Source organism: Bufo gargarizans, chromosome 3, assembly GCF_014858855.1.
Source record: "Bufo gargarizans isolate SCDJY-AF-19 chromosome 3, ASM1485885v1, whole genome shotgun sequence".
Taxonomy (NCBI): domain Eukaryota; kingdom Metazoa; phylum Chordata; class Amphibia; order Anura; family Bufonidae; genus Bufo; species Bufo gargarizans.
The window spans coordinates 188,709,556-188,724,737 of NC_058082.1; the positions used below are offsets into that span (position 1 = coordinate 188,709,556).

Here is a 15,182-nt window from a genome sequence, read left to right on the forward strand (position 1 = left end):
TGCAGAACAGACTGTAGTTTTTATTGGTACCATTTTGGGGTACACATGGCTTTTTATAACCCCTTTTATTTTCATTTTTTGGGAGGTCTGGTGGGCAAGAATTAAAATTCTGACAGAGTTTCTTATTTTTATGTTTCATGGGGTAGACTATGCAGCATATATTATTGTTATTACTACATTCTATTGCAAATTATCGCATTTTTCGCTCTATAAGATGCACTTTTTCCCCCCAAAGTTGGGGGAAAATATCAGTGCATCTTAAGGGGTGAATACTAATGATCATGCTTCATCAAGCCTAGGGCAAACATGTAGGTTTTAAATCAGTTTTTTTTTTAATGCAGTGTATAAAGCCAAAGCCAATAGTGGATTGAAAAGAGCAGAAGTAGAATCTGTCCTTAAAAGGAGTTGTGAGACTTCAGCAAATGGCCTGTATAATGTAGAGAAAGTTAATACAAGGCACTTACTAATGTATTGTTATTGTCCATATTGTTTCCTTTGCTGGCTTCATTCATTTTTCCATCAAATTATATACTTCTCGTATCCATGGTTACAATCACCCTGTGATCCAGCAGCAGTGGCCGTGCTTGCACACTACAGGAGAAAACGCCAGCCTCTCTGGTGTCTGGCACCATGGTAGCGCACAAAGGCTGATGCTTTTTCCTATGGTGTGCAAGCATGGCCTCCGCTGCTGGATTACAGGCTGGTTGTAATCATGGAGAAGTGTATAATTTGATGGAAAAATGAATCCCGACAGCAAATTAATCAACATTAGTAAGTGCCTTGTTTTAACTTTTCTACATAATAAATGCTATTTGCTGAAGAGAGACAACTCCTTTGAGGCTATGGCTACACGGTGACTTCTTGCCACAGAAAAATTGTGCAACATTTTTTATAAAGTGGCAGTGCAACACTATTGACTATCATTACAAAAAATGTTGCTCTACATTGGTATATATATATATATATATATATATATATATATTTTATGATATAATGGTAACAGCCCATGAGGTCATTGCTACAAGCAATCTGTGCACAGCGATAGCACGTCCTCTCCAGTTCCTTTGCTACAGGGAATACCTGCATCATAATCAATGATCGATGCAGAAAGCAAACACTCGGCTGCAGACACATTGGTTTCTGCATTCATGACAGGGCACGGATTATTTCACAGTACATGGCTGGGTTGTCAATCAGCCTGATTTTGCCGTTAGCACGGTGTGCTGGAACATGAACTGAAATTAAAGAGGGCACATCTATTATCAGGCTAATAGCATAGGGACATGTAATATAGCCATTAATGTAGATTGGAAAGATAAACAGGTTAGATAGATTGAAAGTCATATCTGTTCTAACTGATGGAGTACATGTCACAACATTTCTAAATGACAAGAAACTCTATCCATCAAGTCCAACTCTGTACAGAAGCAAAGGAGTCTAGGGCTACAGCTAATTGTTCGGAAATCATATTTAAAATACAGTGCCTTGCAAAAGTATTCACCCCCTTGACTTTTTTCATGTTTTGGTGCCCACAACTTTGAAGTTTTTTTTTATTGTGAAGCAATCAACAACTAGGACAAAATAACAGAAAAAGTAAAATGTGCATAACTATTCACACCCCTAAAGTCAATACTTTGTAGAGCCACCTTTTGCGGCAATCACAGCTCCAAGTCGCTTTGGATAAGTCTCTATGAGCTTGCCACATCTTACCACTGGGATTGTTGCCCATTCCTCCTTGCAAAACTGCTCCAGCTCCTTCAAGTTGGACGGTTTGCACTTGTGAACAGCAATCTTTAAGTCTGACCACAGATTTTATATATATTTTAGGTTTAATGTTCTATGTTGAATCCAACTTCATAGTATATTGGAACATGAAAATGTATAAATTCTTGCTACATTCAAACCATACTACCAATACTTTGATGTAACCGGAAACCTTAGCAAATTATTCTTTATTGCTTGTATTTACATAAACATACTTCAATGTTTTAAATGTAAGTTTACATTGAAAAATCCTAATAAAAATCATCTTTGAAAGATTTTCTATTGGATTGAGATCTGGGCTTTGACTAGGCCATTCCAACACATTTACATGTTTCCCCTTAAACCACTCAAGTGTTTGTGTTTGGGGGCATTGTCCTGCTGGAAGGTGAACCTTCATCCTAGCCTCAAATCACACACAGAGTGGTACAGGTTTTGCTCATGAATATCCCTGTATTTAGCACCATCCATCTTTCCCTCAACTCTGACCAGTTTCCCAGTCCCAGCCCCCCCAGCATGATTCTGCCACCACCATGTTTCACTGTGGGAATGGTGTTCTTTGGGTGATGTGATGTGTTGGGTTTGAACCAGACGTAGCGTTTTCTTTGATGGCCTAAAAGTAAAATTTTTGTCTCATCAGACCAGAGCACCTTCCTCCATACATTTTGGGAGTCTCCCACATGCCTTTTCGCAAACTCACAACGCGCCTTTTTGTTTTTTGCTGAAAGTTTTGTCTTTCTTCTGGCCACTCTGCCATAAAGCCCAACTCTATGGAGTGTACGGCTTATTGTCGTCCTATGTACAGATACTCCAGTCTCTGCTGTGGAACTCTGCAGCTCCTCCAGGGTTACCTTAGGTCTCGGTGCTGCCTCTCTGATTAATGCCCTCCTTGTTCGGTCCGTGAGTTTTGGTGGGCGGCCGTCTCTTGGCAGGTTTGATGTTGTGCCATGTTCTTTCCATTTGGTTATGATAGATTTTATGGTGCTCCTGGGGATCATCAAGGATTTGGATATATTTTTTTTTATAACCTAACCCTGACTTGTACTTCTCAACAACATTGTCCCTTAGGGCTCTTTCACATCTGCGTTCTTTTCTTCTGGCACAGAGTTCCGTCGTCGGGGCTCTATGCCGGAAGAATCCTGATCAGGATTATCCCCATGCATTCTGAATGGAGTGAAATCCGTTCAGGATGCATCAGGATGTCTTCAGTTCCGGACCGGAACGTTTTTTGGCCGGAGAAAATACCACAGCATGCTGCGCTTTTTGCTCTGGCCAAAAATCCTGAAGACTTGCCGCAAGGCTGGATCCGGAATTAATGCCCATTGAAAGGCATTGATCCGGCCTTAAGCTAAACATCGTTTTGGTGCATTGCCGGATACGACGTTTAGCTTTTTCTGAATGGTTACCATGGCTGCCGGGACGCTAAAGTCCTGGCAGCCATGGTAAAGTGTAGTGGGGAGCGGGGGAGCAGTATACTTACCATCCGTGCGGCTCCCGGGGCGCTCCAGAGTGACGTCAGGGCGCCCCAAGCGCATGGATCACGTGATCGAATGGCACGTCATCCATGCGCCCGGGGCGCTCTGACGTCATTCTGGAGCGCCCCGGGAGCCGCACGGACTGTAAGTATACCGCTCCCCGCTCCTACTATGGCAGCCAGGACTTTAATAGCGTCCTGGCTGCCATAGTAACACTGAACGCATTTTGAAGACGCATCTGTCTTCAAATGCTTTCAGTACACTTGCGTTTTTCCGGATCCGGCGTGTAATTCCAGCAAGTGAAGTACACGCCGGATCCGGACAACGCAAGTGTGAAAGAGGCCTTACTTGTTTGGAGAGTTCCTTGGTCTTCTCGGCAGTGTTTAGTTAGTGATGCCTCTTGCTTAGGTGTTGCAGCCTCTAGGGCCTTTCAAAAAAGGTGTATGTAATGACAGATCATGTGACACTTAGATTGCACACAGGTGGACATCATTTCACTAATTATGTGACTTCTGAAGGCAATTGGTTGCACCAGAGCTTTTTATGGGCTTCCTAACAAAAGGGGTGAATACATACACACATGCCAATGTTTTATATTTCTAAACAATAGTTTTATTTCTATATTTTTCTTATTTCACTTCACCAACTTAGACTATTGTGTTCTGATCAATCGCATAAAATTCTGATTTATAAAACACTGAACTTAAGGCTGTAATGTAACAAAATACAAAAAAAAAGTCAAGGGGGATCAATACTTTTGCAAGGCACTGTATGTCATTTTTGTGCAATAAATGTACTAAATAATCCCATGTATTGTAATTTCATTTTTGTGGTCTTATTATTTTAATATAAATGATCTGATTACCATTATGTTGAATCCTATTAAGGGATTACTATTCTGCTTTACGATGTATACTTCTGTATCCTAATAAACTATGACACAGTGATTTGCTTAGCACTGGGGTCCTTTCTAGATCCTCATAGCATGCCTTTACAGGGGGGTTTGCTATTTCTAGATCCTCATAGCATGCCTTTACAGGGGGGTTTGCCATTTCTAGATCCTCATAGCATGCCTTTACAGGGGGGTTTGCCATTTCCCAAACATATCACCAGGAAAACAGGTGACCGTTCAAGGGGGTGACAGTGAAGGGTGACGTCACCCGATTATACAAGTCACTCTTGACTGCGGCGATGAGAGGAGTTCAAGTATGTTCACACATGATTGAAATACAGCAGATTTTCTGCAGCGCTTCTGGAAAAAAAGCACCAAATGTGTTTTTGTTGCAGAAATGCTGCTGCTTTGATGCAGATTTCACTTTGCTTTGCAGCAAGTAAAATAAGCGAAGAAAATCATTTCCAGCATCGGCACCAGGTAAATTTCTGCAGTGGGTTTTTTCCACCGAGTGAGAATTGCAAACCGTCATTCACTTTGCTGGAACTATAAAACGCTGTGGATTTTCTGCACACAATCTGCAGCGTATCTGCTGTGTGTGAACCTAACCTTAAATGCTCAGAGGTTCATCTTATCCTGGGCATTCGAACATCTTATCCTGGTCATTAATGTGTTAAATTCAACAGTCCTGTGTCCTCCCAAACTTTTTTATGCACTGTAGCGCTCACCTAAACAGGGCAGACCTAAGCCACTGTTTATCTTGCACATAATGGCATAAATACTAACCACTATGGGGAAGATTTAATGTATACCAGCAGCGTACACTGATCTAAGATAACTAAGTGCGTTGCCAGAGGCTAGTCCTAATTTAAGTCGTCCAGCACTCTGTGCACCTATACCAGGGGTCGGTAACCTTTGGCACTCCAGCTGTTGTGAAACTACAGTTCCCAGCATGCTAGATTCACTTCTAGCAGAGCACAGCAATTATGCATGCTGGGAGTTGTAGTTTCGCAACAGCTGCAGTGCTGGAGTTTACCTACCCCTGGCCTATATTAATATCCACTCCAGCACCTGGGTTGCCTACCCCTGGCCTATAATGATATCTACTCCACCAGAAAACTGACGTACAAGATGTTAAGTGTGATGGGGCTGCAGGCCCTGCGCTCGCCACGTTCCCTTTTCAGGAAAAAAGTAGCAAATGCAGCAAAGGAAAACAATTTATGCAAAAAATGTTGCACAAGTGATGTTGAAAAAGCTGCAAACACGCAGTTTGCGACTTTTTCATGCCAGCAAACTGGGGTATATTTATTATGAATTAAGCTCTATATGCTTATGCATTTCTGGGTCTCTAGTAACCCAAGGTGAAAAAATGCAGCATCCTGTAACCTAAGAACGCAGAAACTATTGCTATTCACTTAGAAAATTACCTGTACCCACTCATCACAATCCATTTGCTAATAGGCTGTGACTCTACACAGTCCGAGTCTGTAAAAAAGTACTGGACAATGTCAGACTGTGTGGGGACACGCTGCAAGCCGATAACACCCATTTTCCACGTTAGTCATACACAGAGCTGTCAGGCCCTCTATGTGAATGTTCTGTGTACACCTCATGAATCAAAATTACTTGCACACTTTTTTAAAGGAGATATCCAGAATTTTAGAAGACAGACCACAGCAGACAAAAAAAGATGAGTAATACATACACTAACTAATGAAGAAAAGGCATGAGAATTGTCTGTTTCATCTGCCATGTAACTAAAGGCATGCCACAGTGCAGCTCCGACATCTTCAGTGGATTCAGTGACCACAAAGACCAATCCAATCCTGAAAAAATGAATTAGTGATGAAAGCAAAACAATTCTGTAAGTAAATACAGTGCAATGTAAAAGTACTTGTCACCTTCCGGGTGGCCCCTATTAGCCATCTCAGAGCTTACACCCGGGACCCCCGCCGTTCAGCTGTTTGAGAAGGCAGCGGCGCTCCAGCAGCACCGCTGCCTTCTCACCGTTTACCGCGGGCCCAGTGACGCCACGACTAGTATCACTGGCCTGGGCACGGCTAAGTTCCGTTCCCTTGAATGGAGCTTAGCCCTGCCCAGGCCAGTTGATACAAGTCGTGATGTCACTGGGCCTGTGGTAAACAGCGAGAAGGTCTCGGCGCTGCTGGAGCGCCGCTGCCTTCTCAAACAGCTGATTGGCGGTGGTCCCGGGTGTCGGACCCCCGCCGATCAGAAGCTGATGATCTATCCAGAGGATAGATCAGTTTAAACAAAGTGCAGGACCCCTTAAAGGCTATGGTCTGTGAAAGTCCATCCCTTTGTATTATACGTGTTGCCTTTAGGCAACGCTGGTCTTAATAAATGTGCCCCATTATTTTTAGGATATCTGGTATGGTTGTGGATATGTGGCTTGAGCTCACTGTTCCAAAGCTAAGGGGAAGATTTATCAAACTGGTGTAAAGAAGGACGGGCTTAGTTGCCCATAGCAACTAATTACATCCCACCTTTCATTTTCCAAAAGAGCTGTGAAAAATAAAAAGGCGGAATCTGATTGGTTGCTATGGGCAACTAAGCAAGTTCTACTTTACACCAGTTTGATAAATCTCCCCCTAAGTGTTTTCTACTCTCCCGACCCCTCCTAGCCTCACCTAAAGGTTAGTACACATTTACAGTTACCTCATACTGCAGAAATGTGGCCAGTTATAGACATCACTAAATAACTGCATGAAATTAAAGGGGAAGAACCAATTAAAACCCTTGCTTTACAGCACTGGTACTCCATGACACTTCCGTCTTGTCCAGCTCAACTCTTGGATTGAGTGTGGCAGCGCTCGAAGTGAGCAGCACAGGTCAAACCGAGGGCAGGTGTAAGCCCATCGGTAATCTGAGAAGTGGCTCAACCCAAGGTGAAAAAGGTGTACACCATGTAGGTGTACTGTACATTCCTCAGTTAATATAAACTTTCTTCCTGAACTGGAGGGTTCCTTTAAGTTCAGACAGAAGGCTTCAGCTCCTTTCAGGCTATACAAATCTTGTTTAAAGCTACATTTCCTACATAACAACCATTAAAGCCCTGGAAAATGTACTTAGGGTCTCTAGAATTTTAAAATGGAATGCATCCCCGGTTACTTTCCAATGCTCCCCCAAGTGCGCGTACATAGTCATGGGAAAATATAGAGCGGTTTATTTGTTATTACAGTCAGTTTTCCCCTTATACATATTTTAGGTCTACAGCAGCAGCATTACAACATTACCATTTCATTTTTATAATGGATAGTTATTCTTGCCAGTTACCATACAATACCTGAGAGGCACATTGTGTTGGTAGAATAATTCAGCAAGCTTCACATAATCAGCAGCATAATCTTGAGCAGGATCGAAGAAAAGAACCTATGAAAATTGTACAAGTCACTTAATATCCATGAAGTACGGGTCCTTCTAGACAAGCAGCACAGTGATGCTTAATTAGTGATAGATGCACAATGCATTCACGTGTTGGGAGAACAGAACCTAGCATCATTTCAGAATGGAAATGAACACCCGGCGTGCTCAGCGAGGGCACTTTAGTCATGTTCTGGCACCTTTTCCAGAACAAAACAGTAGGAGTTCTAGATTAATAAAGTCATGTACAGTTTGTCAAAAGATCTGAAAACAAAACTCCTCATCTATTGCTATATCCAATTAGCAAGGTACTGCAAACTAAATATTAAAAAGCTATGGACTCAATTTATTACACTGGAGACCTGTCGGAAAAAGCGGCAAAAGGGAGTCATAAATATAGAGTTCAGTACAAATGTTCGACATGCCACTTTAATCTTTTAGTGCACTGATTGTTTGTATGCTGTTTGTGTAGTGTGCCACCCTAAGACTGAGAGAATGAGTAGTGTGCTGCGTTAACGGAGTAGCGCGCCACATTGCTTAGCCTGACGAATGCTACATCTGTAGCAATAAATATCCCTTCCCTTGAATTCTAATCACAGCAAAAAATGACATCCTGTCACACTGCCATTTTAAAGTACTTTTAATTAAAAGGGGTTGTCCTTGCGCTCCTCCCATGCCTGCCACTGCTTCGTTCCTGGCCACTCCTGGACCTCGCAAGACCCAAGAAGCGGCTTGGCCCTGTGACTGCTGCGGCCAATCACAGGCCTCAGTGGTACAACACAAGTCATACATAAGGTAATGGTGATGTATGATGATATCATTTTGGTTCAGTAGACCAGCAGATAGGCAAGGTCTGGTAGCTACAGTGCAGCCATCTGAGAACAGTCCTTTGACAGCTGTAACTGTTCTTCAATTTGTTCTTGCCTGTATGGATATGCAAATGCAACAAACATGCCTATGGGAGAAAGGAGTTGCGACAGGCTAAGGCTACTTTCACACTAGCGGAAGGACGGATCCGACAGGCTGCTCACCCTGTCGGATCCGTCCTGCCGCAGGATCGCAGCTCCGTCCCCATTGACTATAATGGGGACGGGGGCGGAGCTCCGGCACAGAACGGCAGTGCACGGCGAAAGGCCGCCGGACTAAAAGTACTGTATGTCCGACTTTTTAGTCCAGCGGCCTCTCACCGCGCACTGCGCCGGAGTTCCTCCCCCGTCCCCATTATAGTCATTGGGGACGAAGTGGCGGTCCAGCAGCACGGCGGAATAGAGGCAGGACGGATCAGACAGGGTGAACAGCCTGTCGGATCAGTCCTGCCGCTAGTGTGAAAGTACCCTAAGGCTATTACATCATATATAGGACATGCATTTTCCTAATCAACTTTTTAGATCACAGTGCAAGAGAAAGGGGCAACTGTCCATAAATAAATTTAAGGAATGTTCTCCCTCTGCCCTTGTGCTGTCAACAAATTCTGCTTCTCATGAAAAAAAGATGCATAGGAAAATGGATCTCCAATACAGGAATCAAGCCTCTTTATTTGCTCTACATTTGATTTCCTTTTATTATCATTATTATCTGAGGAGGAGGGGACTTGTCCCATGAAAATATTCTAGTTTTCAGACCAGCACCTGGATCTGAAGACTTTTGTAATTGCATGGAATTAAAAATTTTGTATAGCTACTGAGTTACTCAATAAAATGGATCTGTATAGCGCCACCTGCTGTTTGTCCTTTTTCTTATTTCTTTGTCGGCGCACTGAGATGGCCGCACAGTCTCAGTTTCATCCTTCATCTGCCTCCTGAGCTGTGATAGGGAGAGCTGAGACACGCCCCCTTAGCTGCAGCAGAAAAGACACTCCCCTTGAGCCGTCAGCTTGATATAAATCTAGCAGAGTAATGAACGGGGATTTCTCTGGATCCATGTGAGGTACAGGGCTGGTTCTTGTTAAATAGAGGTTGGCATGTGCTATATGATGTCTGCTTTTAATTTTTTATATCATTGGATAACCCCTTTAAAGGGGTCTCAGCAACCACTATGACACAGTTTGAAAAATATAATGCTGCAATATCCGGCACTGTCGCTATTAAAGAGTCCATACTATCCATTTCTTTCATCATTTATTAAGAACCCATATATGTATTTTTTTTATACAAAAAAAGGGAACATGGTTTTCAGGATATAGTTTTTTGAAATCCCTTCATGTATTCTACTTCCTGTCCTCTTTAACTTCCTCATTTGCTTGGACTTTTAGTACAGCAAACAGCCTTCACTTGATGTTCTCAGTCAGACCATCACTGTGGCCAGAGAGGGAAGGGGGCGAGTGACCCAACCAGAGCATCACACATTACACTGTTGAAAGGGTTGTCTCATCTTGCAACATACACCGTTTCCCTATCTCAGAAACAGCATAGCTTGCTGTGCTACGCCGTTTCTGTAGCTCTCATGCACCGAAACGGGAGATACCAAAACAGCAAGTGTCAGAGCGCTACCTTAATAATGGCGAAATGAGACAACCCCTTTAAATAAAATACTATTCTAGGCCTATCAAGAGAACAATAGAGCTATCATACTGTTATCCTACTTCTACTAATGTACTATTATACCAAAAGATAACCTCTTCCTCTCAGAGCAGCAGTAAACCAACAATGAGTTTCCTGACAGGGGGCTACAGAAGGACAATGTTTTCCAATTCATTTTTAATGACATAGAGCTGCCGAAGTGAGAAAGAAATACAGCCAAAAAAAATCTGAAAAAAAAGTTTTCTATGAATATTGAGTTTAAAAACATGCATACTATTTTCTGACTGAAGTGACCCTTCAGTAGATGGTTTGCAGGTAGATGGCCCATGTATATAATGAGAAGCCACATTGCTCGCATGAGCGTTGCGGCCCCTTTGTGTGTTTGATTGGCAGAGGTGCATTTTAGTTATGCTACAAATGTTTGGAATAGTTAACTTTCTCTTTAGTTTTAAACAGCTATAGTGTGGGAAATTAAAACTCCACGGATGACTAATAAATCCTAGGATAAAGCCTAGAGATGCACAAAAGTCTCGACTGATTCCAGTGTATGGTAAATGTGCACAACCTGCACGATAAATTAGTAGCAGGAACACACATAGATGCAATATCATCTTAAGTAATGCTAATCTTAATCACCTTTCCACCTTCATGCCTCTTCTGCCTCCATGCTTCAATGAATCGCTAGATTATGTACCACTAGGATTCAGAGATCTCCCAGCACGGAAGCATACAGTACATGCCAATCTCTCCATTAGTAGGACGCATCATTTATTTCAGCAACGGCTTTTTAACTCCTGTGCCAAGACGTTCTTAGGCGACTAAGCATTGTTTACTACTTCAAGCTACAGTTATTCCCTAATCCGCAGCTATTTTCTCTTATCCCCAAAAGGCTTAGTTACTTTCTCATTAGGAACACACTGCCCCCCAGGACTTCTTGAACGGTACAAGCCCCCAGCAGGATTAGAAGGAACTTTTGGGATATAGTTTCTCAACACTTCTGTAAACTTGGCAAACTGAATCCATCGCTGCGGAAGAATCAACACGGTATTAAACTACATTTTAAAGGATTTATGGAATAAAACACCTAGATAAAGGCACATAAAAGTCTTCTATTAGAAGCTGAGCAGGCCTGTCATTTTAAATAGGGATCGTCACTAAATTAAAAGGTGCGATTATCAATGCTCTTCATTGGTTATCCCTAGCATTACCTAATAGAAGGTCGCCATGACTTTCTTCTCTTTCAGGACATCGCACTACAGAACAAGGCATTCTTGTGTGTGCTGCAAAACTTATCGTGTGATGAAAGCAGATGGCAGGGATTTTTTTTTCTGCCAGCCTATTGTACACCATTAATCTTTGTCATATTTCTTCCTAACAGCAGCAACTAATTGTATTTATTTTCTGCTTATCACATTAGCAATTCAACGGCTTTGTTCACAACAGATGCTTCAGTTTTATATTTAAAATTTAGGGTATACCAAAAAAAAAAAAAAAAAGGAATTGTCCACAAAAAAGAAACATGGTTCATCATGCACATCTTGCAAATCCCTTTATATCTTGCATACATACATGTGTCCATATACAAGAGCATCTGCAACTGGGGTATAAGTATATACCCCTGTATATACAAGTATAAAGTGATACAGTATCCCGCCATAGTTTCTGCGTCTTATACATGTACATCTAAAGCAAAGTTGAAACACATGTCAAAGCTAATGCCACTTCTGTGGTTGTCTTATGGATTTTACATATTGGCCTTTTGAAGAGGACCTTTCACCACTCCTGACATGCCTATTTTAATAGCTCCATGCATTCCTCATGTAATAATTCCGGAGCCTCTATTCTTATGGCTCTATGTTGTGCCATTCCTTTATTTTTCTACTAGAAGTTATGAATGAATTACTAGCAGTCTGCAGTAAGGGTACAGAGGGGAGGTAACCAGTTGGGGGGGGGGGGGGGTGTCCCTGCTCTGACTCTATATAATCAGTGTTTCCATTGTCAGACTTTGTAGGGACACCCCCCCAAACTGGTTACCTCCCCTCTGTACCCTTACTGCAGACTGCTAGTAATTCATTCATAACTTCTAGTAGAAATAATAAAGGAATGGCACAACATAAAGCCATAAGAATAGAGGCTCCAGAATTGTTATTATGCATGAAGCTAATAAAGCAGGAATGTCAGGAGCGGTGACAGGTCCTCTCTTTAATGCACTGGGAGCACCTTTTTGCACTTAACATTTTATCTGCATGTACTGTAATAGCCTATTATCCTTTACAGACAGCAATTGTACCAATGCCTGTACCCTTATTTAAAATGATGCATTTGTGACCCATGGACGCTGTCTTGTTCATTTACACGAACATGTTCGTATTTTGGTCCACAAACGCAGATACCTTCTGTGTGTATGCCACATTTTTCTGACCCCCATCAAAAGATATGCTCATTATTGTCTGCAGTACAAACCAGAATAGGACATGTTCTATAATCTGCAGAATGGCCACATGGATCCGCCAAAAATACAGATGCATAGCCCCATAGAAATTTATCAGTCAGTAGGCTATCTGCAAAAATGTGGATAGCACACAGATGAAAAAAAAAATGACTGCGTGCATGAAGCTTAATGCTTTTTACTGATAAATTAAAGAGTTATGCATGGCTACAATAGTGATAACTTATTCTCTGGATAGTTCATCAATATCAGATCAGCGGGGGTCTGACCTGGCACCTCTTAGGTCAGCTGCTTAAGGCTAGGTCTACACGACAACATTTGTTATCAGTGTAGTGTAGTTGTGCCCTATCTGTCACACAACAAATGTCGTTGTGTAGACCTAGCCTGAAGGGGTAGCGGCACTAGTGCAAATGCTGCTTCTGCTTCATAGTTACCTGCGTGTTGTCTCCTTTGTAGAGACGTGCGGTGTAATTATTTGTTCCATTGAAGCTCGTATGAATTTATTGTGAGCACATTCATATATGTATGAGAGGATACTCACCAAATTGAAAAAGTTTCGTCTGATAGAACGTATGGCTCCAGGAAATACTGGCCTCAACAGCTCTTGGAGACTTGAAGGCCATTTGGAATACTTGTGATCCATCTCAATATCATTAACCCACTAGAACAACACAGACATTAAACATTAATGCTTTTCCTTTTACAAAATTGGTGTTGGGCAAAGAAAGCTGTAGATTTATATATAAAAAAATACAATAAAAAAAGGTCAGGTTTCTTTGCAGATTTCCATAAGGGATTCTGCACAGAAAAGCTGCATATCTCTGTAGCAGAATACATGTATTTAAAGGGCATGATAAAACTGGCTGACCTGCTGCATGTGTGCTTGGCAGCTGAAGACATCTGTGTTCGTCCCGTGTTCATAGGTGCCCATATTGCTGAGAAAAGTTGTAATATATGCAAATGAGCCTCTAGGAGCAATGGGGGCGTTGCCATTACACCTAGAGGCTTGGCTCTCGACAACTGACGCACTCTCTCCACTTTAATTTACTTTAGGAGGTCAGGGCCAGGCGTGATGATGTTTTCATTGCCTGGCCCTGTCAGAGTGCAGAGGGCACAGCAGTTGCAGAGCTAAGCCTCTAGGAGTAATGGCAACGTCCCTGGTGCTCCTAGAGGCTCATTTGCATATCAAAACTAAATTTTTAATCAGCAATGCAGGAACATGCAAACATGGGACCAACAAAGATGCCTTCAGTTGTCAAGCACACAAGTAACAGGTCAGCCAGTTTCATAGGTACAAATCTGCTGACAGAGGATTTCAGGTGACTTTTTCAGAATAAGCCCATGTAGATGTATATGAGGAATAATGCTATTTTAGCCATTACATGACTATTATATGACTGACTATTATATTATATGACTGATTCTGAAATGTTTAGCAGTTGCCCCTCTGCAATCTATAATGTTTTCAGAGCCAATGGGTGGAGACAAGCTGTTTTCATGACAGCCCATACACAGGACATGGACAGACGGGGGTCCGTTTCTTTTTTATTTATTTTTTATTGTCTGTTTATTTTTATTATAATAACAGAGATAGGTGGACAAGTTAGCATCACTTATCCCATTTTACAAAGTGGCAAATAATCACAAAAGAACATGTCATCAATGTTCACAAAGTATAGAAGACATAGGTAAATAAGAGTACAATTGAACAGCAGCGTATCCAATCATTAAGGGTATGAACAAGGAATGTCAGCGGTAGCAGTAGCCCTAACCTAGACATATAAAAAAAATTGTATGCCTAGAATATACACATTAACATCCATTCACGAACAACGGGGTAACGACAAACACATGACACATAGGGAAAGGTAATCAGGGCTAGACATCGTAGGTTTTACAGACTAGGCTCATGGAAGTCGTCCCACAACTGCCAGGTTTTGTTAAACCTATCCAAACTATTAGTCAAGCTAGCTGATAGATATTCCATTCTCCTGACCTCAATAATATTAGTAAAAAGGTCTAGCTGGGTAGGGGAGGTTGTTTTCTTCCAGAATCTAGCTATAAGACATCTGGCTGCAGTCAAAATGTGCAAGGTAAGGAGTAAGACATGTTTCTTCAGTGATACCGGCGGCATATTTAACAAATAAAAAAAGGGATCAAGTGGGAATCTGATATTAAGACGACTGAAAAGAACCTCCTGTACTATTTGCCAAAAAGGCCGAATCAACGGGCATTCCCAGAAAATATGCACGTGAGAACCTTCCCCTGCAGCACATCTCCAACATCTATCTGAGATGTTAGGGTTAAGGGGTCTCAGTAATTTTGGGGTGTGGTACCAAAATATTAGTATCTTGTAAGAATTTTCCCTATGTGTAATGCAGGAGGAGGTCTTTGCAGTCCTTTCCCATATCAGCCCCCATTCTGCAGGTGAAATAGGGCGGTCAAGGAAAGATTCCCATTTGGTCCTATAAGGGTGTTTTACAGTTGAAGACGACAAAATACAATATATCTCTGATATGAGACCCCTAGTGGTGTTTGATAGCTTGCATAGTTTCTCAAATGATGAGGGGATGGAAACGCTTGAGGATTTAAAGAGGCCAAAAAACAAATGTTGAAGTTGTAAATATTGATATCCGGAGGATTCAGGCAACTGGAAGGACATTTTTAATCTATCTAGCGGCAGTAAGCGGAGCGTTTTATGATCA

At 41.9% G+C, this 15,182-nt stretch overlaps 1 protein-coding gene across 3 annotated transcripts in view; it reads right to left on the bottom strand.

Annotated features, from left to right (window-relative positions):
• Positions 1-15,182, bottom strand: part of UGGT2 (UDP-glucose glycoprotein glucosyltransferase 2) — a 421,287-nt gene that overhangs the window by 266,047 nt on the left and 140,058 nt on the right. For all 3 annotated transcript variants that reach the window (XM_044284938.1, XM_044284937.1, XM_044284939.1), the window contains exons 13-15: positions 13,019-13,138; positions 7,433-7,518; positions 5,834-5,954 (exon numbers count right to left, since the gene is read on the bottom strand). In XM_044284938.1, the coding sequence (XP_044140873.1) occupies positions 5,834-5,954; positions 7,433-7,518; positions 13,019-13,138 (327 nt within the window). The remainder of the gene's footprint in view (positions 1-5,833; positions 5,955-7,432; positions 7,519-13,018; positions 13,139-15,182) is intronic.